Source organism: Heterodontus francisci, chromosome 8, assembly GCF_036365525.1.
Source record: "Heterodontus francisci isolate sHetFra1 chromosome 8, sHetFra1.hap1, whole genome shotgun sequence".
Lineage (NCBI taxonomy): Eukaryota > Metazoa > Chordata > Chondrichthyes > Heterodontiformes > Heterodontidae > Heterodontus > Heterodontus francisci.
In genome coordinates this window covers 4573947-4600222 of record NC_090378.1, presented here as the reverse complement: position 1 = coordinate 4600222, position 26276 = coordinate 4573947, and the positions used below count along the sequence as shown (strand labels likewise).

At 51.7% G+C, this 26276-nt stretch overlaps 1 protein-coding gene across 1 annotated transcript in view; it reads left to right on the top strand.

Annotated features, from left to right (window-relative positions):
• Nucleotides 1–25717, top strand: part of tnni3k (TNNI3 interacting kinase) — a 240655-nt gene extending 214938 nt beyond the window's left edge. The window contains exons 25-26 of the mRNA XM_068038016.1: nucleotides 24646–24728; nucleotides 24967–25717. Of these exons, the coding sequence (XP_067894117.1) occupies nucleotides 24646–24728; nucleotides 24967–25040 (157 nt within the window). The 3' untranslated portion in view covers nucleotides 25041–25717. The remainder of the gene's footprint in view (nucleotides 1–24645; nucleotides 24729–24966) is intronic.
• Nucleotides 25718–26276: the final 559 nt, after the last annotated feature.

The window sequence follows — 26276 nt, the reverse complement described above, 5'->3', positions numbered from 1 at the left end:
CCCTATCTCTGTAATATCCTCCAGCCCCTCGCCCTCCCTATCTCTCTAACATCCTCCAGCCCCTCGCCCTCCCTATCTCTGTAATATCCTCCAGCCTCTCGCCCCTCGCCCTCCCTATCTCTGTAATATCCTCCACCCCTCGCCCTCCCTATCTGTAATATCCTCCAGCCTCTCGCCCCTCGCCCTCCCTATCTCTGTAATATCCTCCAGCCTCTCGCCCTCCCTATCTCTGTAATATCCTCCAGCCCCTCGCCCTCCCTATCTCTCTAATATCCTCCAGCCTCACGCCCCTCGCCCTCCCTATGTCTGTAATATCCTCCAGTCCCTCGCCCTCCCTATCTGTAATATCGTCCAGCCCCTCGCCCTCCCTATCTCTGTAATATCCTCCAGCCCCTCGCCCTCCCTATCTCTGTAATATCCTCCAGCCCCTCGGCCCTCCCTATCTCTGTCATATCCTCCGGCCTCTCACCCTCCCTATCTCTGTTATATCCTCCAGCCCCTCACCCTCCCTATCTCTGTTATGTCCTCCGGCCCCTCACCCTCCCTATCTCTGTAATATCCTCCAGTCCCTCGCCCTCCCTATCTCTGTAATATCGTCCAGCCCCTCGCCCTCCCTATCTCTGTAATATCCTCCAGCCCCTCGCCCTCCCTATCTCTGTAATATCCCCCAGCCCCTCACCCTCCCTATCTCTGTAATATCCTCCAGCCCCTCGGCCCTCCCTATCTCTGTCATATCCTCCGGCCTCTCACCCTCCCTATCTCTGTTATATCCTCCAGCCCCTCACCCTCCCGATCTCTGTTATGTCCTCCGGCCCCTCCCCCTCCCTATCTCTGTAATATCCTCTGGCCCCTCACCCTCCCTATCTCTGTAATATCCTCCAGCCTCTCGCCCCTCGCCCTCCCTATCTCTGTAATATCCTCCAGCCCCTCGCCCTCCCTATCTCGCTAATATCCTCCAGCCCCTCGCCCCTCCCTATCTCTCTAATATCCTCCAGACCCTCACCCAACGCCCTCCCTATCTCTGTAATAACCTCCAGCCTCTCGCCCCTCGCCATCCCTATCTCTGTAATGTCCTCCAGCCCCTCGCCCTCCCTATGTCTGTAATATCCTCCAGCCCCTCGCCCTGCCTATCTCTGTAATATCCTCCAGCCCCTCGCCCTCCCTATCTCTGTAATATCCTCCAGCCTCTCGCCCCTCGCCCTCCCTATCTCTGTAATATCCTCCAGCCCCTCGCCCCTCCCTATCTCTGTAATATCCTCCAGCCCCTCACACTCCCTATCTCTGTAATATCCTCCAGCCCCTCACACTCCCTATCTCTGTAATATCCTCCAGCCCCTCACACTCCCTATCTCTAATATCCTCCAGCCCCTCGCCCTTCCTATCTGTAATATCCTCCAGCCCCTCGCCCTCCCTATCTCTCTAATATCCTCCAGCCCCTCGCCTGTCGCCCTCTCTATCTCTGTAATATCCTCCAGCCCCTCGCCCTCCCTATCTCTCTATCCTCCAGCCCCTCGCCTGTCGCCCTCTCTATCTCTGTAATATCCTCCAGCCGCTCACCCCTCACCCTCCCTATCTCTGTAATATCCTCCAGCCCCTCGCCCCTCCCTATCTCTGTAATATCCTCCAGCCCCTCGCCCCTCGCCCTCCCGATCTCTGGTATATCCTCCGGCCCCTCGCCCCTCTCTATCTCTGTAATATCCTCCAGCCCCTCGCCCCTCGCCCTCCCTATCTCTGTTATATCCTCCGGCCCCTCGCCCCTCTGTAATATCCTCCACCCCTCTCCCCTCGCCCTCCCTATCTCTGTAATATCCTCCAGCCCCTCGCCCCTCCCTATCTCTGCAATATCCTCCAGCCCCTCGCCCCTCCCTATCTCTGTAATATCCTCCAGCCCCACACCCTCCCTATCTCTGTTATATCCTCCGGCCCGTCGCCCTCCCTATCTCTGTAATATCCTCCAGCCTCTCGCCCCTCGACCTCCCTATCTCTGTAATATCCTCCAGCCTCTCGCCCCTCGACCTCCCTATCTCTGTGATATCCTCCAGCCCCTCGCCCTCCCTATCTCTAATATTCTCCAGCCCCTCGCCCTCCCTATCTCTGTAATATCCTCCAGCCCCTCGCCCTCCCTATCTCTGTAATATCCTCCAGCCCCTCGCCCCTCCCGATCTCTCTAATATCCTCCAGCCCCTCGCCCCTCCCGATCTCTCTAATATCCTCCAGCCCCTCACCCCTCCCTATCTCTGTAATATCCTCCAGCCCCTCGCCCTCCCTATCTGTCATATTCTCCAGCCCCTCGCCCTCCCTATCTCTGTAATATCCTCCAGCCTCTCGCCCTCCCTATCTCTGAAATATCCTCCAGCCCCTCGGCCTCCCTATCTCTGTGATATCCTCCAGCCTCTCGCCCCTCGCCCTCCCTATCACTGTAATATCCTCCAACCCCTCGCCTCTCGCCCTCCCTATCTCTGTAATATCCTCCAGCCCCTCGCCCTCCCTATCTCTGTAATATCCTCCAGCCTCTCGCCCTCCCTATCTCTGTAATATCCTCCAGCCTCTCGCCCTCCCTATCTCTGTAATATCCTCCAACCTCTCGCCCCTCGCCCTCCCTATCTCTGTAATATCCTCCAGCCTCTCGCCCTCCCTATATCTGTAATATCCTCCAGCCCCTCGCCCTCCCTATATCTGTAATATCCTCCGGCCCCTCGCCCTCCCTATCTCTGTGATATCCTCCAGCCTCTCGCCCCTCGCCCTCCCTATCTCTGTAATATCCTCCAGCCTCTCGCCCTCCCTATATCTGTAATATCCTCCAGCCTCTCGCCCTCCCTATCTCTGTAATATCCTCCAGCCCCTCGCCCTCCCTATATCTGTAATATCCTCCGGCCCCTCGCCCTCCCTATCTCTGTGATATCCTCCAGCCTCTCGCCCCTCGCCCTCCCTATCTCTGTAATATCCTCCAGCCTCTCGCTCTCCTTATATCTGTAATATCCTCCAGCCCCTCGCCCTCCCTATCTCTGTAATATCCTCCAGCCCCTCGCCCTCCCTATCTCTCTAATATCCTCCAGCCTCACGCCCCTCGCCCTCCCTATGTCTGTAATATCCTCCAGTCCCTCGCCCTCCCTATCTGTAATATCGTCCAGCCCCTCGCCCTCCCTATCTCTGTAATATCCTCCAGCCCCTCGCCCTCCCTATCTCTGTAATATCCTCCAGCCCCTCGGCCCTCCCTATCTCTGTCATATCCTCCGGCCTCTCACCCTCCCTATCTCTGTTATATCCTCCAGCCCCTCACCCTCCCTATCTCTGTTATGTCCTCCGGCCCCTCACCCTCCCTATCTCTGTAATATCCTCCAGTCCCTCGCCCTCCCTATCTCTGTAATATCGTCCAGCCCCTCGCCCTCCCTATCTCTGTAATATCCTCCAGCCCCTCGCCCTCCCTATCTCTGTAATATCCCCCAGCCCCTCACCCTCCCTATCTCTGTAATATCCTCCAGCCCCTCGGCCCTCCCTATCTCTGTCATATCCTCCGGCCTCTCACCCTCCCTATGTCTGTTATATCCTCCAGCCCCTCACCCTCCCGATCTCTGTTATGTCCTCCGGCCCCTCCCCCTCCCTATCTCTGTAATATCCTCTGGCCCCTCACCCTCCCTATCTCTGTAATATCCTCCAGCCTCTCGCCCCTCGCCCTCCCTATCTCTGTAATATCCTCCAGCCCCTCGCCCTCCCTATCTCGCTAATATCCTCCAGCCCCTCGCCCCTCCCTATCTCTCTAATATCCTCCAGACCCTCACCCAACGCCCTCCCTATCTCTGTAATAACCTCCAGCCTCTCGCCCCTCGCCATCCCTATCTCTGTAATGTCCTCCAGCCCCTCGCCCTCCCTATGTCTGTAATATCCTCCAGCCCCTCGCCCTGCCTATCTCTGTAATATCCTCCAGCCCCTCGCCCTCCCTATCTCTGTAATATCCTCCAGCCTCTCGCCCCTCGCCCTCCCTATCTCTGTAATATCCTCCAGCCCCTCGCCCCTCCCTATCTCTGTAATATCCTCCAGCCCCTCACACTCCCTATCTCTGTAATATCCTCCAGCCCCTCACACTCCCTATCTCTGTAATATCCTCCAGCCCCTCACACTCCCTATCTCTAATATCCTCCAGCCCCTCGCCCTTCCTATCTGTAATATCCTCCAGCCCCTCGCCCTCCCTATCTCTCTAATATCCTCCAGCCCCTCGCCTGTCGCCCTCTCTATCTCTGTAATATCCTCCAGCCCCTCGCCCTCCCTATCTCTCTATCCTCCAGCCCCTCGCCTGTCGCCCTCTCTATCTCTGTAATATCCTCCAGCCGCTCACCCCTCACCCTCCCTATCTCTGTAATATCCTCCAGCCCCTCGCCCCTCCCTATCTCTGTAATATCCTCCAGCCCCTCGCCCCTCGCCCTCCCGATCTCTGGTATATCCTCCGGCCCCTCGCCCCTCTCTATCTCTGTAATATCCTCCAGCCCCTCGCCCCTCGCCCTCCCTATCTCTGTTATATCCTCCGGCCCCTCGCCCCTCTGTAATATCCTCCACCCCTCTCCCCTCGCCCTCCCTATCTCTGTAATATCCTCCAGCCCCTCGCCCCTCCCTATCTCTGCAATATCCTCCAGCCCCTCGCCCCTCCCTATCTCTGTAATATCCTCCAGCCCCACACCCTCCCTATCTCTGTTATATCCTCCGGCCCGTCGCCCTCCCTATCTCTGTAATATCCTCCAGCCTCTCGCCCCTCGACCTCCCTATCTCTGTAATATCCTCCAGCCTCTCGCCCCTCGACCTCCCTATCTCTGTGATATCCTCCAGCCCCTCGCCCTCCCTATCTCTAATATTCTCCAGCCCCTCGCCCTCCCTATCTCTGTAATATCCTCCAGCCCCTCGCCCTCCCTATCTCTGTAATATCCTCCAGCCCCTCGCCCCTCCCGATCTCTCTAATATCCTCCAGCCCCTCGCCCCTCCCGATCTCTCTAATATCCTCCAGCCCCTCACCCCTCCCTATCTCTGTAATATCCTCCAGCCCCTCGCCCTCCCTATCTGTCATATTCTCCAGCCCCTCGCCCTCCCTATCTCTGTAATATCCTCCAGCCTCTCGCCCTCCCTATCTCTGAAATATCCTCCAGCCCCTCGGCCTCCCTATCTCTGTGATATCCTCCAGCCTCTCGCCCCTCGCCCTCCCTATCACTGTAATATCCTCCAACCCCTCGCCTCTCGCCCTCCCTATCTCTGTAATATCCTCCAGCCCCTCGCCCTCCCTATCTCTGTAATATCCTCCAGCCTCTCGCCCTCCCTATCTCTGTAATATCCTCCAGCCTCTCGCCCTCCCTATCTCTGTAATATCCTCCAACCTCTCGCCCCTCGCCCTCCCTATCTCTGTAATATCCTCCAGCCTCTCGCCCTCCCTATATCTGTAATATCCTCCAGCCCCTCGCCCTCCCTATATCTGTAATATCCTCCGGCCCCTCGCCCTCCCTATCTCTGTGATATCCTCCAGCCTCTCGCCCCTCGCCCTCCCTATCTCTGTAATATCCTCCAGCCTCTCGCCCTCCCTATATCTGTAATATCCTCCAGCCTCTCGCCCTCCCTATCTCTGTAATATCCTCCAGCCCCTCGCCCTCCCTATATCTGTAATATCCTCCGGCCCCTCGCCCTCCCTATCTCTGTGATATCCTCCAGCCTCTCGCCCCTCGCCCTCCCTATCTCTGTAATATCCTCCAGCCTCTCGCTCTCCTTATATCTGTAAAATCCTCCAGCCCCTCGCCCTCCCTATCTCTGTAATATCCTCCAGCCTCTCGCCCTCCCTATCTCTGTAATATCCTCCAGCCTCTCGCCCTCCCTATCTCTGTAATATCCTCCAGCCCCTCGCCCTCCCTATATCTGTAATATCCTCCGGCCCCTCGCCCTCCCTATCTCTGTGATATCCTCCAGCCTCTCGCCCCTCGCCCTCCCTATCTCTGTAATATCCTCCAGCCTCTCGCCCTCCCTATATCTGTAAAATCCTCCAGCCCCTCGCCCTCCCTATCTCTGTAATATCCTCCAGCCTCTCGCCCTCCCTATCTCTGTAATATCCTCCAGCCTCTCGCCCTCCCTATCTCTGTAATATCCTCCAGCCCCTCGCCCTCCCTATATCTGTAATATCCTCTGGCCCCTCGCCCTCCCTATCTCTGTGATATCCTCCAGCCTCTCGCCCCTCGCCCTCCCTGTCTCTGTAATATCCTCCAGCCTCGCCCTCCCTATCTCTGTAATATCCTCCAGCCCCTCGCCCTCCCTATATCTGTAATATCCTCCAGCCTCTCGCCCCTCGCCCTCCCTATCTCTGTGATATCCTCCAGCCTCTCGCCCCTCGCCCTCCCTATCTCTGTAATATCCTCCAGCCCCTCGCCCTCCCTATATCTGTAATATCCTCCGGCCCCTCGCCCTCCCTATCTCTGTGATATCCTCCAGCCTCTCGCCCCTCGCCCCTATCTCTGTAATATCCTCCAGCCTCTCGCCCTCCCTATCTCTGTAATATTCTCCAGCCCCTCGCCCTCCCTATATCTGTAATATCCTCCGGCCCCTCGCCCTCCCTATCTCTGTGATATCCTCTAGCCTCTCGCCCCTCGCCCTTCCTATCTCTGTAATATCCTCCAGCCTCTCGCCCTCCCTATCTCTGTAATATCCTCCAGCCCCTCGCCCTCCCTATATCTGTAATATCCTCCAGCCCCTCGCCCTCCCTATCTCTGATATCCTCCAGCCTCTCGCCCCTCGCCCTCCCTATCTCTGTAATATTCTCCAGCCCCTCGCCCTCCCTATATCTGTAATATCCTCCAGCCCCTCGCCCTCCCTATATCTGTAATATCCTCCAGCCCCTCGCCCTCCCTATATCTGTAATATCCTCCGGCCCCTCGCCCTCCCTATCTCTGTAATATCCTCCAGCCTCGCCCTCCCTATCTCTGTAATATCCTCCAGCCTCTCGCCCTCCCTATCTCTGTAATATCCTCCAGCCTCTCGCCCTCCCTATCTCTGTATATCCTCCAGCCTCTCGCCCTCCCTATCTCTGTGATATCCTCCAGCCTCTCGCCTCTCGCCCTCCCTATATCTGTAATATCCTCCGGCCCCTCGCCCTCCCTATCTCTGTGATATCCTCCAGCCTCTCGCCCCTCGCCCTCCCTATCTCTGTAATATTCTCCAGCCCCTCGCCCTCCCTATATCTGTAATATCCTCCAGCCCCTCGCCCTCCCTATCTCTGTAATATCCTCCAGCCTCTCACCCCTCGCCCTCCCTATCTCTGTAATATTCTGCAGCCCCTCGCCCTCCCTATATCTGTAATATCCTCCAGCCCCTCGCACTCCCTATCTCTGTAATATCCTCCGGCCCCTCGCCCTCCCTATCTCTGTAATATCCTTCGGCCCCTCGCCCTCCCTATCTGTGATATCCTCCAGCCTCTCGCCCCTCGCCCTCCCTATCTCTGTAATATCCTCCAGCCTCTCGCCCTCCCTATCTCTGTAATATCCTCCAGCCGCTCGCCCTCCCTATCTCTGTAATATCCTCCAGCCCCTCACACTCCCTATCTGTAATATTCTCCAGCCCCTCGCCCTCCCTATCTCTCTAATATCCTCCAGCCCCTCACACTCCCTATCTCTGTAATATCCTCCAGCCCCTCGGCCTCCCTATCTCTGTGATATCCTCCAGCCTCTCGCCCCTCGCCCTCCCTATCTCTGTAATATCCTCCAGCCCCTCGCCCTCCCTATCTCTGTAATATTCTCCGGCCCCTTGCCCTCCCTATCTCTGTGATATCCTCCAGCCTCTCGCCCCTCGCCCTCCCTATCTCTGTAATATCCTCCGGCCCCTCGCCCTCCCTATCTCTGTGATATCCTCCAGCCTCTCGCCCCTCGCCCTCCCTATCTCTGTAATATCCTCCAGCCCCTCGCCCTCCCTATCTCTGTAATATCCTCCAGCCCCTCGCCCTCCCTATATCTGTAATATCCTCCAGCCCCTCGCCCTCCCTATCTCTGTAATATCCTCCAGCCCCTCGCCCTCCCTATCTGTAATATCCTCCAGCCCCTCGCCCTCCCTATATCTGTAATATCCTCCGGCCCCTCGCCCTCCCTATCTCTGTGATATCCTCCAGCCTCTCGCCCCTCGCCCTCCCTATCTGTAATATCCTCCAGCCTCTCGCCCTCCCTATATCTGTAATATCCTCCGGCCCCTCGCCCTCCCTATCTCTGTAATATCCTCCAGCCTCGCCCTCCCTATATCTGTAATATCCTCCGGCCCCTCGCCCTCCCTATATCTGTAATATCCTCCGGCCCCTCGCCCTCCCTATCTCTGTAATATCCTCCAGCCCCTCGCCCTCCCTATCTCTGTAATATCCGGCCCCTCGCCCTCCCTATCTCTGTGATATCCTCCAGCCTCTCGCCCCTCGCCCTCCCTATCTCTGTAATATCCTCCAGCCTCTCGCCCTCCCTATCTCTGTAATATCCGGCCCCTCGCCCTCCCTATCTGTGATATCCTCCAGCCTCTCGCCCCTCGCCCTCCCTATCTCTGTAATATCCTCCAGTCCCTCGCCCTCCCTATCTCTGTAATATCCTCCAGCCCCTCGCCCTCCCTATCTCTGTAATATCCTCCAGCCTCTCGCCCTCCCTATCTCTGTAATATCCTCCAGCCCCTCGCCCTCCCTATCTCTGTAATATCCTCCAGCCCCTCGCCCTCCCTATCTCTGTGATATCCTCCAGCCTCTCGCCCCTCGCCCTCCCTATCTCTGTAATATCCTCCAGCCTCTCGCCCTCCCTATATCTGTAAAATCCTCCAGCCCCTCGCCCTCCCTATCTCTGTAATATCCTCCAGCCTCTCGCCCTCCCTATCTCTGTAATATCCTCCAGCCTCTCGCCCTCCCTATCTCTGTAATATCCTCCAGCCCCTCGCCCTCCCTATATCTGTAATATCCTCCGGCCCCTCGCCCTCCCTATCTCTGTGATATCCTCCAGCCTCTCGCCCCTCGCCCTCCCTGTCTGTAATATCCTCCAGCCTCGCCCTCCCTATCTCTGTAATATCCTCCAGCCTCTCGCCCTCCCTATCTCTGTAATATCCTCCAGCCTCTCGCCCTCCCTATCTCTGTAATATCCTCCAGCCCCTCGCCCTCCCTATATCTGTAATATCCTCCGGCCCCTCGCCCTCCCTATCTCTGTGATATCCTCCAGCCTCTCGCCCCTCGCCCTCCCTGTCTGTAATATCCTCCAGCCTCGCCCTCCCTATCTCTGTAATATCCTCCAGCCCCTCGCCCTCCCTATATCTGTAATATCCTCCAGCCTCTCGCCCCTCGCCCTCGCTATCTCTGTGATATCCTCCAGCCTCTCGCCCCTCGCCCTCCCTATCTCTGTAATATCCTCCAGCCCCTCGCCCTCCCTATATCTGTAATATCCTCCGGCCCCTCGCCCTCCCTATCTCTGTGATATCCTCCAGCCTCTCGCCCCTCGCCCCTATCTCTGTAATATCCTCCAGCCTCTCGCCCTCCCTATCTCTGTAATATTCTCCAGCCCCTCGCCCTCCCTATATCTGTAATATCCTACGGCCCCTCGCCCTCCCTATCTCTGTGATATCCTCTAGCCTCTCGCCCCTCGCCCTTCCTATCTCTGTAATATCCTCCAGCCTCTCGCCCTCCCTATCTCTGTAATATCCTCCAGCCCCTCGCCCTCCCTATATCTGTAATATCCTCCAGCCCCTCGCCCTCCCTATCTCTGATATCCTCCAGCCTCTCGCCCCTCGCCCTCCCTATCTCTGTAATATTCTCCAGCCCCTCGCCCTCCCTATATCTGTAATATCCTCCAGCCCCTCGCCCTCCCTATATCTGTAATATCCTCCAGCCCCTCGCCCTCCCTATATCTGTAATATCCTCCGGCCCCTCGCCCTCCCTATCTCTGTAATATCCTCCAGCCTCTCGCCCTCCCTATCTCTGTAATATCCTCCAGCCTCTCGCCCTCCCTATCTCTGTATATCCTCCAGCCTCTCGCCCTCCCTATCTCTGTGATATCCTCCAGCCTCTCGCCTCTCGCCCTCCCTATATCTGTAATATCCTCCGGCCCCTCGCCCTCCCTATCTCTGTGATATCCTCCAGCCTCTCGCCCCTCGCCCTCCCTATCTCTGTAATATTCTCCAGCCCCTCGCCCTCCCTATATCTGTAATATCCTCCAGCCCCTCGCCCTCCCTATCTCTGTAATATCCTCCAGCCTCTCACCCCTCGCCCTCCCTATCTCTGTAATATTCTGCAGCCCCTCGCCCTCCCTATATCTGTAATATCCTCCAGCCCCTCGCACTCCCTATCTCTGTAATATCCTCCGGCCCCTCGCCCTCCCTATCTCTGTAATATCCTCCGGCCCCTCGCCCTCCCTATCTGTGATATCCTCCAGCCTCTCGCCCCTCGCCCTCCCTATCTCTGTAATATCCTCCAGCCTCTCGCCCTCCCTATCTCTGTAATATCCTCCAGCCGCTCGCCCTCCCTATCTCTGTAATATCCTCCAGCCCCTCACACTCCCTATCTGTAATATTCTCCAGCCCCTCGCCCTCCCTATCTCTCTAATATCCTCCAGCCCCTCACACTCCCTATCTCTGTAATATCCTCCAGCCCCTCGGCCTCCCTATCTCTGTGATATCCTCCAGCCTCTCGCCCCTCGCCCTCCCTATCTCTGTAATATCCTCCAGCCCCTCGCCCTCCCTATCTCTGTAATATTCTCCGGCCCCTTGCCCTCCCTATCTCTGTGATATCCTCCAGCCTCTCGCCCCTCGCCCTCCCTATCTCTGTAATATCCTCCGGCCCCTCGCCCTCCCTATCTCTGTGATATCCTCCAGCCTCTCGCCCCTCGCCCTCCCTATCTCTGTAATATCCTCCAGCCCCTCGCCCTCCCTATCTCTGTAATATCCTCCAGCCCCTCGCCCTCCCTATATCGGTAATATCCTCCAGCCCCTCGCCCTCCCTATCTCTGTAATATCCTCCAGCCCCTCGCCCTCCCTATCTGTAATATCCTCCAGCCCCTCGCCCTCCCTATATCTGTAATATCCTCCGGCCCCTCGCCCTCCCTATCTCTGTGATATCCTCCAGCCTCTCGCCCCTCGCCCTCCCTATCTGTAATATCCTCCAGCCTCTCGCCCTCCCTATATCTGTAATATCCTCCGGCCCCTCGCCCTCCCTATCTCTGTAATATCCTCCAGCCTCGCCCTCCCTATATCTGTAATATCCTCCGGCCCCTCGCCCTCCCTATATCTGTAATATCCTCCGGCCCCTCGCCCTCCCTATCTCTGTAATATCCTCCAGCCCCTCGCCCTCCCTATCTCTGTAATATCCGGCCCCTCGCCCTCCCTATCTCTGTGATATCCTCCAGCCTCTCGCCCCTCGCCCTCCCTATCTCTGTAATATCCTCCAGCCTCTCGCCATCCCTATATCTGTAATATCCTCCGGCCCCTCGCCCTCCCTATCTGTGATATCCTCCAGCCTCTCGCCCCTCGCCCTCCCTATCTCTGTAATATCCGGCCCCTCGCCCTCCCTATCTCTGTGATATCCTCCAGCCTCTCGCCCCTCGCCCTCCCTATCTCTGTAATATCCTCCAGCCTCTCGCCCTCCCTATATCTGTAATATCCTCCGGCCCCTCGCCCTTCCTATCTCTGTAATATCCTCCAGCCCCTCGCCCCTCGCCTTCCCTATCTCTGTAATATCCTCCAGCCTCTCGCCCTCCCTATCTCTGTAATATCCTCCAGCCCCTCGCCCTCCCTATCTCTGTAATATCCTCCAGCCTCTCGCCCTCCCTATCTCTGTAATATCCTCCAGCCCCTCGCCCTCCCTATATCTGTAATATCCTCCGGCCCCTCGCCCTCCCTATCTCTGTAATATCCTCCGGCCCCTCGCCCTCCCTATCTCTGTGATATCCTCCAGCCTCTCGCCCCTCGCCCTCCCTATCTCTGTAATATTCTCCAGCCCCTCGCCCTCCCTATATCTGTAATATCCTCCAGCCCCTCGCCCTCCCTATCTCTGTAATATCCTCCGGCCCCTCGCCCTCCCTATCTCTGTGATATCCTCCAGCCTCTCGCCCCTCGCCCTCCCTATCTCTGTAATATTCTCCAGCCCCTCGCCCTCCCTATATCTGTAATATCCTCCAGCCCCTCGCCCTCCCTATCTCTGTAATATCTTCCAGCCCCTCGCCCTCCCTATCTCTGTAATATCCTCCAGCCTCTCGCCCTCCCTATCTCTGTAATATCCTCCAGCCCCTCACACTCCCTATCTCTGTAATATCCTCCAGCCCCTCGCCCTCCCTATCTCTGTAATATCTTCCAGCCCCTCGCCCTCCCTATCTCTGTAATATCCTCCGGCCCCTCGCCCTCCCTATCTCTGTAATATCCTCCAGCCCCTCGCCCTCCCTATCTCTGGAATATCTTCCAGCCCCTCGCCCTCCCTATCTCTGTAATATCCTCCAGCCCCTCGCCCTCCCTATCTCTGTAATGTCCTCCAGCCCCTCACACTCCCTATCTCTGTAATATCTTCCAGCCCCTCGCCCTCCCTATCTCTGTAATATCTTCCAGCCCCTCGCCCTCCCTATCTCTGTAATATCCTCCAGCCCCTCACCCCTCCCTATCTCTCTAATATCCTCCAGCCTCTCACACTCCCTATCTCTGTAATATCCTCCAGCCCCTCGCCCTCCCTATCTCTGTAATATCCTCCAGCCCCTCGCCCTCCCTATCTCTGTAATATCCTCCAGCCCCTCGCCCTCCCTATCTCTGTAATATCCTCCAGCGCCTCGCCCTCCCTATCTCTGTAATATCTTCCAGCCCCTCGCCCTCCCTATCTGTAATATCCTCCAGCCCCTCACCCTCCCTATCTCAGTAATATCCTCCAGCCTCGCCCCTCGCCCTCGCTATCTCTGTAATATCCTCCAGCCCCTCGCCCTCCCTATCTCGCTAATATTCTCCAGCCCCTCGCCCTCCCTATCTCTGTAATATCCTCCAGCCCCTCGCCCTCCCTATCTCGCTAATATCCTCCAGCCCCTCGCCTTCCCTATCTCTGTAATATCCTCCAGCCTCTCGCCCCTCGCCCTCCCTATCTCTCTAATATCCTCCAGCCCCTCACACTCCCTATCTCTGTAATATCCTCCAGTCCCTCGCCCTCCCTATCTCTGTAATATCCTCCAGCCCCTCGCCCTCCCTATCTCTGTAATATCCTCCAGCCCCTCGCCCTCCCTATCTCTGTAATATCCTCCAGCCCCTCGCCCTCCCTATCTCTGTAATATCTTCCAGCCCCTCGCCCTCCCTATCTCTGTAATATCCTCCAGCCCCTCGCCCTCCCTATCTCTGTAATATCCTCCAGCCCCTCACCCTCCCTATCTCAGTAATATCCTCCAGCCTCGCCCCTCGCCCTCCCTATCTCTGTAATATCCTCCAGCCCCTCGCCATCCCTATCTCGCTAATATCCTCCAGCCCCTCGCCCTCCCTATCTCTGTAATATCCTCCAGCCTCTCGCCCCTCGCCCTCCCTATCTCTGTAATATCCTCCAGCCTCTCGCCCCTCGCCCTCCCTATCTCTGTAATATCCTCCGGCCCCTCGCCCCTCTCTATCCCTGTAATATCCTCCAGCCCCTCGCCCCTCGCCCTCCCTATCTCTGTTATATCCTCCGGCCCCTCGCCCCTCTCTATCTCTGTAATATCCTCCAGCCCCTCGCCCCTCGCCCTCCCTATCTCTGTTATATCCTCCGGCACCTCGCCCCTCTCTATCTCTGTAATATCCTCCACCCCTCACCCCTCGCCCTCCCTATCTCTGTAATATCCTCCAGCCCCTCGCCCCTCGCCCCTCCCTATCTCTGCAATATCCTCCAGCCCCTCGCCCCTCCCTATCTCTGCAATATCCTCCAGCCCCTCGCCCCTCGCCCCTCCCTATCTCTGTAATATCCTCCAGCCCCTCGCCCCTCCCTATCTCTGTTATATCCTCTGGCCCCTCAGCCCTCCCTATCTCTGTAATATCCTCCAGCCTCTCACCCTCCCTATCTCTGTAATATCCTCCAGCCCCTCGCCCTCCCTATCTCTGTAATATCCTCCAGCTCCCAAACCCTCCAAGATATTTGTGCTCATCTAATTCTGGCCTCTTGTTCCTCCCTGATTATATGACTCCACCACTGGTGGCCGTGCCTTCAGTTGCCTGGGTCCCAAGCTCTGGAATATCCTCCCTAAACCTCTCTGCCTCTCCATCTTGCTTTCGTCCTTTAAGACACACCTTAAAGCCTACCCCTTTGCCCAAATGTTTGGCCATCTGCCCCAACGTCTCCTGTTCTGGGTCGGTATCATACTTTGTTTTATAATGCTGCTGTGAAGCGCCTTGGGATGTTTTATTACGTTAAAGGTTCTGCATAAATATATGTTGTTGTTGTTTATTAATTTTTACTGGTGACCGCATCGGATCATTGGATCATAGGAAATAGGGGCAGGAGTTGGCCATTCAGCCCATCGAACCTGCTTCATCATTCAAACAGATCATGGCTGATCATGTACCTCCAAGCTATTTTTCCCCACTATCCCCACATCCCTTGATGTTGTTAGTATTCAGAAAAACATCTATTTCTGTCTTGATCATATTCAATGATTGAGCTTCCACATCTCTCTGGGGTAGAGAATTCCACAGATTCACCACCCTCTGAGTGAAGAAATTCCTCCTCATCTCAGTCTTAAACAGCCTGCCCCTTACTCTGACACACTGTCTCCTGGTTCTAGACTCACCAGCCAGAGGAAACATCCTATCCACATCCACCCTGTCACACCCTGTAAGAATTTTGTAAGTTTCAATGAGATCACTTCTCATTCTTCAAACCTCAAGAGAATACAGGCCCAGTTTCCTCGGCCTCTCCTCATGAGACAATCCAGCCATCCCAGGAATCAGTCTGGTGAACCTCCATTACACTCCCTCGATGGCAAGTATATCCTTCCTTAGATAAGGAGACCAAAACTATACACAATACTCCAGGTGTGGGCTCACCAAGGCTTTATACAATTTCAGTGAGACATCTTTACTCCTGTGCTCAAATCCCCTTGCAATGAAGGCCAACATACCATTTGCCTTCCTAATTGCTTGCTGCACCTGCATACTAGCTTTTAGTGACTCATGAACAAGGACACCCAGGTCTCTTTGGACATCAACACTTCCCAATCTCTCACCATTTAAGAAATACTCTGCCTTTCTGTTATTACCAAAGTGGATAACTTCACACTTATTCACATTATATTCCATCTGCCATGTTCTTGCCCATTCACTTAGTCTGTCCCAATCCCCACGGCTATAATGTTTCAATGGCAGATCAGCCGACTGAATTTTATTTCTTATTCATTCATGGGATGTGAGCGTCACGGCCAGGCCAGCATTTATTGCTGCATCCCTAATTGTCCTTGAGAAGGTGGTGGTGAGCTGCCTTCTTGAACCGCTGCAGTCCATGTGGGGTAGGTACACCCACAGTGCTGTTAGGAAGGGAGTTCCAGGATTTTGACCCAGCAACAGTGAAGGAACGGCGATATAGTTCCAAGTGACTTGGAGGGGAACTTGTAGGTGGTGGTGTTCCCACGCATCTACTGCTCTTGTACTGCTCGCTGGCAGAGTCCGCGGGTTTGGAAGGAGCTGTCGAAGGATGCTTGGCGAGTTGCTGCAGTGCATCTTGTAGATTAGGATAAAAGCAAAATACTGCGGATGCTGGAAATCTGAAATAAAAACAAGAAATGCTGGAAATACTCAGCAGGTCTGGCAGCATCTGTGGAAAGAGAAGCAGAGTTAACGTTTCGGGTCAGTTCCGAAGAAGGGTCACTGACCCGAAACGTTAACTCTGCTTCTCTTTCCACAGATGCTGCCAGACCTGCTGAGTATTTCCAGCATTTCTTGTTTTTATTTCTTGTAGATTAGGGTTGTACAACCTATGGCCCAGGGGCCAGAATCCAGCCCACCAATCCTGTGTGACTAATATTGGAGTGGCAGTGCCTAAATGGTGGCTGATGTACTAGTCATGGCAGATAGGCAGTGCTTTGATGGTGATGATAGAGTGCTGGGGAGAGGAAGGGGGCAGTGCCAGGCAGCAGTTCCGCATTCACCGCAGTGGCAGGCGGACGGTGTAGCGTTTGTCGGTTCCTGTGAAGACAGCGCTGCCAGGCTATCATGTGACTCCGCTTCCCCCCGCAGCAAAGTAACGTCTTCAGCCCCTAAGTCACAACCGTCAGCAAACATACCAAGCTCCTGATCAGTGGCATCAGGAAAGGGACGGATGGTGACAGCTGCAGGAACGAGACACTGTCTGTGCCCAAGTACACCCCAGCCAGACAGCAACAGCCTTTTACTACAGTGTAATTTATTCTTCTGTGGACAAGTAATTCAAATGAAACCATGTAATTAATAGATAGCCTCACACGCTGATACTAATTCACAACATACTTCGCCAAACAAGCGACACACAAAAGCACAAGACAAGTTTTTACTTCTTTTAAAGAATTTATAGATTACACCGACATAGCAAAGGTATTTTTCCCCAAGGTTCCTAACATTTGCAGATTTATTTTACCTATTAATGATAGAAGTAATTTATTTGGAGCAACAATGTCAAGGTGCAAGTATTTTTCCCACACTGTGCCCCTCATACTTGCTGTCTGTGAGAAGCTTGTCGTACTGGTATACACAAGAGACAGCCTGAAGTTGTCTCTGTTGTACCTAAATTTGAAAGTTTCCACTCAAAAACATTCCAAATCTAGAGGTGCTCAAATCCTGTGCCTCAGTACATGATTTTGACGAGTGCTTTCATTTGTTTTAACAAAAAGAATTTACAGGTATGGAATCAAAAAGGCTGTTGTTGCCTTTGGAGGTTCAACTGCCCGACCACTAATGAAGGCTCTGATGAAGGGTCACTGACCTGAAACGTTGGGCTGAATTTTATGCCAACCCAGCAGGTCGGATGGTGGCGTGGGGATGGCGGAAAATTGAGCAGGAGGCTCCGGGAGGCCTACCTGCCCCGCTCCCCCCTCCAGTCAACTCTATGGCGGTCGGTCGGGGGAGGGGGGAAACAGCCCGCCCACCCGATGCCAATCAAGGCCCTTAAGTGGCCACTTAACGGCCATTTAAGGGCCCTCGTCCGCCTCCATGGGTATTTTTCCCATAGCAAGCGGGCATGCTGGGGACATGAAAGGCCATCCAGCAATAGCTGCCAGCCTTTCTGCGCCCTGGGGGGGGGGGAACCATGGCAGTTGGGCACAGGGTACCTGATTGAGGGCCGCCCCCGCCTCCCAACCCACCCCCTGGACCCAGACGCCCCCCACTAACCCCAAACGACCATTCTAGCCTCACCAGGGAAGGACCAATCCCCCTGGTGAGGCAAGCCCAACTTACCTCGTCTCCAGGCTCCATGGCATCGACTGGGCTGCAGTCCCAGCAATGGCTACCACTCCCGGTGGCACTGCTGGGACTGATTGGCCAGCAGCTCACTGAGGCAGGACCTCCTCCCTCAAGCGGTTGGAAGTCCCGCCTCGGGACAATTAAAGCCTGGGGACCCTTAAAATACATGTTGGATCCCCGGGCTAGGCGGAAGCGGGTTTTCCACCACGGTGGTGGTGAATTCCCATCCGCCTAAGGTAAAATCCAGCCCGAAATGTTAACTCTGCTTCTCTCTCCACAGATGCTGCCAGACCTGCTGAGTGTTTCCAGCATCTCTTGTTTTTATGCCTGACCACTAGCATCTCTTATCAATTCAGTCTTCAAAGCTATATATAATTACATTCCAAAACACTGAGCCTCTCTCTGGGACGCTAATCTATTGCCAGATTTTGTGGCCTCTGTAAACAATTCCAAACTCAAGTGTACAAGACGTCCACCATTACAGCTATTCAAATTCAAATGGCTTAGAAGCCATTATAAATACACCACTTTTCCAGAAGTTTCCATGGATAAATGCACCATGTGGCACAGGAAGCACACGCAGTCTCTAGTTACACAGTCGCATTTCAGCTGAGTCAATAACTAAGCATGCTACAATCGGCCTTGGGTAAAGCATGGAATACTTTTTGAAAATTATTTCTCCATTCCAGAAGCTCCATTGGTGGGATTTATTTTGTACATTAGAGTTTCCGCAGAGTTCGAACCACTGCAACATGAAACGTCAATTCTTGAATAGTCTACCCAAATAAAATCCCCAAGTGCAAGGATGGAATTTAGAGCAGTTTTCAATCGTTAATATTTCATATCCCATTTGTAGGCTTTCAAAGTAGAAATTCCACTTAAGTACTTAAATGAGAGCTTGCCATTGTGTACACATCTACAGTTTCAGAATTTAGAGTGAATATAAAAATTAAGCTCACCAAGCTAATATTCCAGTCAAGCTGTCATGCTGCAACCCATTTAAAATGAATCAACATGATACTAATTTGATCATACAGAGAATACCGAGGTCATAAAGCTGAGACGTAGTGTGGATTGAGCATTCTAACATTACAACACGACACTTTCAATATTACTAATTCATGAGAAAACAAAATTGCCACACGCGTAGAAAAACCCTCAAAAAGACTTTAATGAAAAGCTTACCCAGCACTTTTAAAGCTATGAGACACATCAACTTTCTATCTGCTTATAAGAAAATCAGAAAAGGGAAACACAGCCTACCTATTAAAAACTAAATAACTTGGATTTATATTAGTGCCTTTCGTGGCATCTCATAGTTCTTCACAGCCAATGACTGTTGTAATGTAGGAAAAGACAGCAGCAATTTGCAGTCAGCATGGTCACATAAACATTATTGAGATTGATGACTAGAGAATCTGTTTTAGTGCTGTTGGTTGAGGAATAAATATTGGCTTGGACACTTGAGTGTGAGGCTGGTGGGGAGTGCAGCTCTCCTTTCTTCTAATAGTGCCATCTGAGGGCTGGTAGATAAATTTCTAAGGCCTTTATCTTTCTGAAATTTGTTCAGTGCCCCACCCCGATCTAGGACAAAAATTGTAATGTGGGCCCCCCATGCGAAAAGGTTGGACACCCCTGTTGTAGATGGTACACACTGCAGCCATTGGGTGCCAGTAGAGGAGGGTGTGAATGTTTAAGGTGGTGGATGGGGTGCAGATTAAGCAGGCTGCTTTGTCCCAGATGGACAATGCTCGAACTGAAGTTTAAGGAAGTATTGTAGCATCAGTATGAGAAACAGACCCGAGTCAGGGTTCACTTTGACTTTTATTAAATGCAGATCATAAGAACATAAGAAATAGGAGCAGGAATAGACCAGAGAGCTTCTCGAGCAACCTACCCTCTAATTTTTTTTTTTGGAGTCCGCGGGTGATTTATTAAGTATGCGGCCCCTTTAATTTTTTTGGGACACCACGCACACGTGATAACTTAAAGGGGCCAACTTGTGTGCAGCCTGCGTGGAGACTTTCGGCTCACTGTGCGGCCATGCTGCGTACAGACAGTATTGCCCTCTAGTCTGCTCCACCATTCAATAAGAACATGACTGATTATGCACCTCAACTCCACTTTCCTGTTCTATTCCCATATCCCTCAATTCCCTTAGTGCTCAAAGATCCACTAATCTCAGCTGGAATATACTCAACGACTGAGAATTCTCAGGTCATGAGAATACACAATGACAAGAAAATTCCAAAGATTTACAACCCTCTGAGTGAAGACATTTCTCCTCATCTCTGTCCTAAATGGTTGACTCCTTACCCTGAGACTCTGACCCCTAGTTTTAGACTCTTTAGCCAAGGGGAAACATCTCCCAGTATCTATCCTGTCAAGCTCACTCAGAAGTTTATACATCAGTAACAAAGTCTTCATGTGACTACGCGCGTCAATGCGCCCAGGACTTTGGACATGATGTGATGAACAATCGTGAAAACTGGCAATTCCTCTGTGGGAGTGTGGCCTGCTTCATGGGCTGTGACTATTCCGGTGAGTGGAAATCTCAAACAGTGAAAAAGATAAAGCATATTTCAACATAAAGCAGTTATGGACCCAACTCACAAGCATAAAATTCAGAAATCGTTTACGCTATTTCGTTTAATTCCACCCAGATTCCACTGTTATCTGGGCAAAAATCATTCAGAAACTCAGAGTTCACTTCCTGGCAGAAAGTGAAGTGATGCATTTTGGAAAGAAAAATGAGGAGAGGCAAAACAAACTAAACGGTGAAATTATAAAAGGGGGTGCAGGAACAGAGAGACCTGGGGATTCACATAAGCAAACCTTTGAAGGACGACAGGACAGGTTAATAAGGCTGTTAAAAAAGTTGTACAAGATGGGTTTATTATCAGAGACATAGAGCACAAAAACAATGAAGTCATGGAAAACTTTTATAAATCACTGATTAGACCCCGGCAGGAGGATTGTGTCCAATTCTGGGCACCACACTTTAGGAAGGAAGTCAAGGCCTTGGAAAGGGTGCGGAGGAGATTTACTGGAATGGTTCCAGGGATGAGGGACTTCAGTGACGTGGAGAGACTGGAGAAGCTGGGATTGTTCTCCTTAGAGCAGAGAAGGTTAAGAGGAAATTTAATGGAGGCGTTTAAAATGGACTAAATAGTTAGAGTAAATAGGGAAAAATGGTTTCCATTAGCAGGAGGGTCAGTAACCAGATAATATATTTCTGATAATATTTAAGATAATTGGCAAAAAAAAAGGCAGGGAGGAGATGAGGAGAGTTGTTGTGATCTGGAACGCACTTCCTGAAAGGGCAGTGGAAGCAGATTCAATCATAACTTTCAAAAGGGAATTGGATAAATATTTGAGAGCAAGAAACTTCCCAGGGCTGTGGGGCAAGAGCTGGGCAGTGGGACTAATATGTAGCTGTTTCAAAGAGTCATCACAGACACAATGGGCTGAATGGCCTCCTTGTAGCACTGTGTCAGCCATGGCTGTGTTGGTAATATTCTCACCTGTTGAGTCAGAAGGCTGTGGGTTTTAGTCCCAGTCCAGAGATTTTAGCACAAAAGCCGAGGCTGACGCTCCAGTGCAGTACTGAGGGAGTGCTGCACTGTCTTGGGTAAACAGAAGCCCTATTTGGGAAGCTGCAAAAGATCCCATGGCACTATTTTCAACAGGAGCAGGGCAGTTCTCCCCTGTGTCCTGGCCAATATTTATCCCTCAACCAACATCACGAAACAGATGATGTGATTATAATCGCATTTCTGTTTGTGGGACCTTGCTGTGCACAAATTGGCTGCATTACATTCCTACGTTACAACAGTGACTGCATGTTACCAAAAGTACTTCATTGACTGTAAAGTGCTTTGGGACATTCGGAGGTCATGAAAGGTGCTAGAGAAATGCAAGTCTTTCTTTCTGTTTCTTATTCTCTGACATTATGATTCACCTCGAATACACTGGAAATTACAACAGTTACGTCATTTCAGGAAAATCTGCCTGTGTCATTCATGTCGGCGATTTGAATCTGGAATATGATAACTTGGTATTACACAAGGCTTTTTCATGTAGTTATTTTCTGTTAGCTTGCCAGGCTGCAGCTAGGGCTCCTAGCAACCATCCCGTTTATACAGTAACAAGTGGATTCCATATGCATTGTTCAAGCAAATGTAGCATCCATCGACACTGACAACCTGCCTTGAATTAGTGTTTGTATTGGAAACAGTTTCAGTAAACACTGTGTTGTTTGTCCGCATATATAAAACAGCTCACCTCCCCCTCACCTGTTGATTCTCAGACTGGTGGAAAGGAAGAAGTTGCATTTCCATAGCACCTCTCAGGATGTTCCAAAGCACTTCATAGCCAATGATGCACTTTTGAAGTGTAGTTGCTGGCACACCAGGGTCCCTCACCCTTTGGTTACTGTCATCCCAGGGACCCTCACCCTTCAGTTACTGGCACCCCAGGGACCCTCACCCTTCAGTTACTGGCACCCCAGGGTCCCTCACCCTTTAGCTACTGGCACCCCAGGGACCCTCACCCTTTAGTTACACACTCCAGGGAGCCTCACCCTTTAATTACTCACACTCCAGGGACCCTCACCCTTTAGTTACTCACACTCCAGGAGCCTCACCCTTTAATTACTCACACTCCAGGGACCCTCACCCTTTAGTTACTCACACTCCAGGAGCCTCACCCTTTAATTACTCACACTCCAGGGACCCTCACCCTTTAGTTACTCACACTCCAGGGACCCTTACCCTTCACACTTGCAACCATACTCCTCCCCCACCCTACACAAACGACGGTGGGGTCGTGGTAATGTCACTGAGCTAGTAACCCAGAGGTCCAGGCTCTTGCTCTGGGAGCACGGGTTCAAATCCCACCTCGGCAACTGGTAGAACAATTTCAATTAATAAATTCAATTAATTAATAAAAATCTGGAATTGAAAGCTTGTCTCAGTAATGATGTCATGAAACTATCATCAATTGTCGAAAAAACCCATCTGCTTCACTAATGTCCTTCAGGGAAGGAAATCTGCTGTCCTTACCCGATCTGGCCTACATGTGACTCCAGACCCACAGCAATGTGGTTGACTCTTAACTGCCCTCTGAAATGGCCTAGTAAGACAGTTGTCAAGGGCAATTAGGGATGGGCAACAAATGCTGGCCTTGCTAGCGACGCCCACATCGCATGAAAGAATTTTTTTTAAACCCTGAATTACCTCGCTGTGGCATCTGCAGCCTAATCTTGAGGCCAGGGTGTGGGTTGATGGGCTGTCTCCTAAATCATGGTGGGGGAGGGGCGGTTGATGGTATCTCTTCACCCCCGGAATGTCTGGGCAACCAGACTCACTTTCCAGAAGTCAAGAGAAATTCCAAGAAGCTTAAGAAGTGTTGGGTGAGTGAGGCGGTGGGGTGAGTGAGGCGGGCAGTAGAGTTCTGGAAGAGCTGAGGTTTACCAAGTGTAGAATGTGGAAGACCAGCCAGAACAGCAAGATCCCGGTAGACAACAGAATAAAGTATTAAAGTTGCTGGCAGTAGTTATTAAGATTGTTGTGATCTGGAATGTTCTGTCTGAAAGGGCAGTGGTAGCAGATTCAATAGTAACTTTCAAAAGGGGAATTAGCTTTTAATTGACTCTTTACAAAGTCCTTGAGCATCTTCAGACTTTGAAGATTCCTGTTGAATGGGGGCAGGAGGGATCGATTTCTTTCATTGTACAGAGGGCTGCCTGACAGCTATAGAGTTGTTGAATGATGAAGTTTTAACAGAGTGGAGCTGCCAGTAATGGCGTTCACTGTGTTTAAAGAAAAGGACTATCACAATATAAAGCTTACCTGTCTTAAAGGAAGACACCCAATGACCCCAGCTGCCTTGACATCCTTTCATTAAGGACTTTGCATATTTCTCGCTGACGTATCACAGAGAGAGTGCATGCTCTTTAAAATGTATCTATGGAAAAAGACGTCTGAGTCTGACAGAGAGACGGCCGGCTCAGCGAACAGGGCCAGGTTTCCGTCTCAGGTGTTTCAAATGGACACAGTCAGCTCCAGCTGGGTCACTGATACCCGAGACAGCCTTGGAACATTTCCAGTGACACAGAGCAGTGATGTCTGCTTACTGCTCTCAGTGTATCAGAGTGTTTGGACAGGGCGGGAAATCAGTCGCATTCCCTACAGACATCTGACCTGGTTCCCACCCAGTTTTCCTCTGCTCCATGCAACCGTGCAATCAGTATGCAAGAAAAACATGCATTTCTATAGCGCCTTTCACAACCTCAAGATGTGCAAAGTGCTTTACAGTCAATGAAGTGCATTTTTGGAAATATATAGCCACTGTTGTAATTTAGGAAATGTGACAGCTGTGCCTCAGTGGGTAACACGTTCACCTCTGAGTCAGAACGTTGTGGATTCATAGACATACTCCAGAGATTTGAGCACAAAATTATCTAGGCTGACACTTCAAGTGCAGTACTGAGGGAGTGCTGCATTGTTGAGGGACAGTACTGAGGGAGTGCTGCACGGTTGGAGGGGCAGTACTGAGGGAGCGCTGCATTGTTGAGGGACAGTACTGAGGGAGTGCTGCATGATTGGAGGGACAGTACTGAGGGAGTGCTGCATTGTCGAGGGACAGTACTGAGGGAGTGCTGCACGGTTGGAGGGGCAGTACTGAGGAAGTACTGCACAGTTGGAGGGGCAGTACTGAGGGAGCGCTGCATTGTCGAAGAACAGTTCTGAGGGAGTGCTGCACTGTCGAATGGTCAGTACTTTGTGGAAAATGTCTTCATTTCAACTATATTTTCTTCATTCCTAGATGACAAATGGATTTTATAATTTATTTCACACTGGCAGATGTGTGGGTAACCAAAGGACTTAGATTTAAGGAACCAGAGTTCCTTAAATGAGCATAGTTTCTTTCATGCAATGAGTTGTTAGGATCTGGAATCCATTACCTGAAAGGGTTGGGGGAGCAGATTCAATAATAACTTTTCATTGAATTCCCCTCCAAGCCGCACACCATTGTGACTTTCGTTCACTGTCGCTGGGTCAAAATCCTGGAACTCCCTTCCTAACAGCACTGTGGGTGTACCTACCCCACATGGACTGCAGCGTTTCAAGAAGGCAGCTCACCACCACCTTCTCAAGGGCAATTAGGGATGAGCAATAAATGCTGGCCTGGCCAGTGATGCCTAAAGCCTGTGAATCAATAGAAAAAAGTACAGTTCTATGATATTATTATTATTTTTGTTCTCAGTGGCACTGACCGTCACTCTTCCCAAGGAATTCCTTTGGAAGACCTCAGGAAGAATCTGCAGTATCCGCCAATGGATGCAAATGGTAAGTGGCATTGTTCCTAATTCTAGCCATCGTACGGCTCAGTTGCTATTGTTGCAGCCTTAGTTGGTGGGCCAGTGAGGATAGTACTGGACTAGTGACATCAGCAGTGTTAGCTGTGGCTAAGTGAGGAGTTGCCTCATCTCGATGTCAGAAATCATGGGTTCAAATCCCATTCTAACGCATGAATGCTTTTGATTCTGGAATGCAACTTTAAAATCATTCCTTGTTTTTATTGCAGGCTATGTGTCTGATCCTCTCAGTACCATGCGGTACAATTCCTGCAGCTGTGGGAGTTTCGAAGATAGCTCCTGAATTCCCACTCTATGGCTGAATAAATCCCGGGACTGCGTGGAATAACTGGAAGAGGAGGAAGAGAAGGAGGAGCTACCGATTTGGCAACAAACAACAGCATTAAAGATAATCAGTTAGGCAGGGAATCTCACCGAGTGTGTCAATCTCAGTTGTCACACCTCTATTTCCTCACTGTTACTTTTATTGAACTCTCATACTCCATAACATAGAATTACACAGAACTTACAGCACTGCAACTTCGTTCCAACAGGTCCAAGTTGATGTTTATTCACCACATAGGGCGGCACAGTGGCGCAGTGGTTAGCACTGCAGCCTCACAGCTCCAGGGACCCGGGTTCGATTCCGGGTACTGCCTGTGTGGAGTTTGCAAGTTCTCCCTGTGTCTGCGTGGGTTTCCTCCGGGTGCTCCGGTTTCCTCCCACAAGCCAAAAGACTTGCAGGTTGATAGGTAAATTGGCCATTATAAATTGTCACTAGTATAGGTAGGTGGTAGGGAAATATGGGATTAGTGTAGGATTAGTATAAATGGGTGGTTGATGTTCGGCACAGAGTCGGTGGGCCGAAGGGCCTGTTTCAGTGCTGTATCTCTAACCTAATAGGTCTCTTCCCACCCCTCTTCATCTCCCCCTATCACCATATTCCTTTCTCCCTCATGTGTTTATCCAGCTTCCCCTTAAATACTATTCACCTCAACCTCTCTCTGTGGTAGTGAGTTCCACATTCTCACCACTCTCTGGGTAAAGAAGGTTCTCCTGATTTCTCAATTGGATTTATTAGTGACTATCTTATATTTATGATCCCTTGTTTTAGTCTCTCCCGCTATTTGGAAACATCTTCTCTATGTCTACCCTATCAAGCCCTTTCAAAATTTTAAAGGCTGCTATTAGGCCATTCCTCAACCTCTCTTTTCGAGAGAAAAGAGTCTCAGTCTGTTTAATCTTCTCTGATAGTTATATCCTCTCAGTTCTGTATCATCCTTGTAAAATTTGATAAAGTGTTGTCTAAACTGAAACAAACTGTATAACTTTATCAATCCGTTAACTAACTTGATGCTAAGGTTGTGTCTTAACTTTCAAGATGAATCATTGAATCGTTACTGCACAGAAGGAGGCCATTCAACCCTCTTGTCCATACTGGCTCTCTGCAAGAACAACTCAGCTAGTTCTACACCCCTGCCCTTTCCCTCCAGACTTACAAATTTTCTCTCTTCCGGTGCATATCCAACTCCCTTTTGAA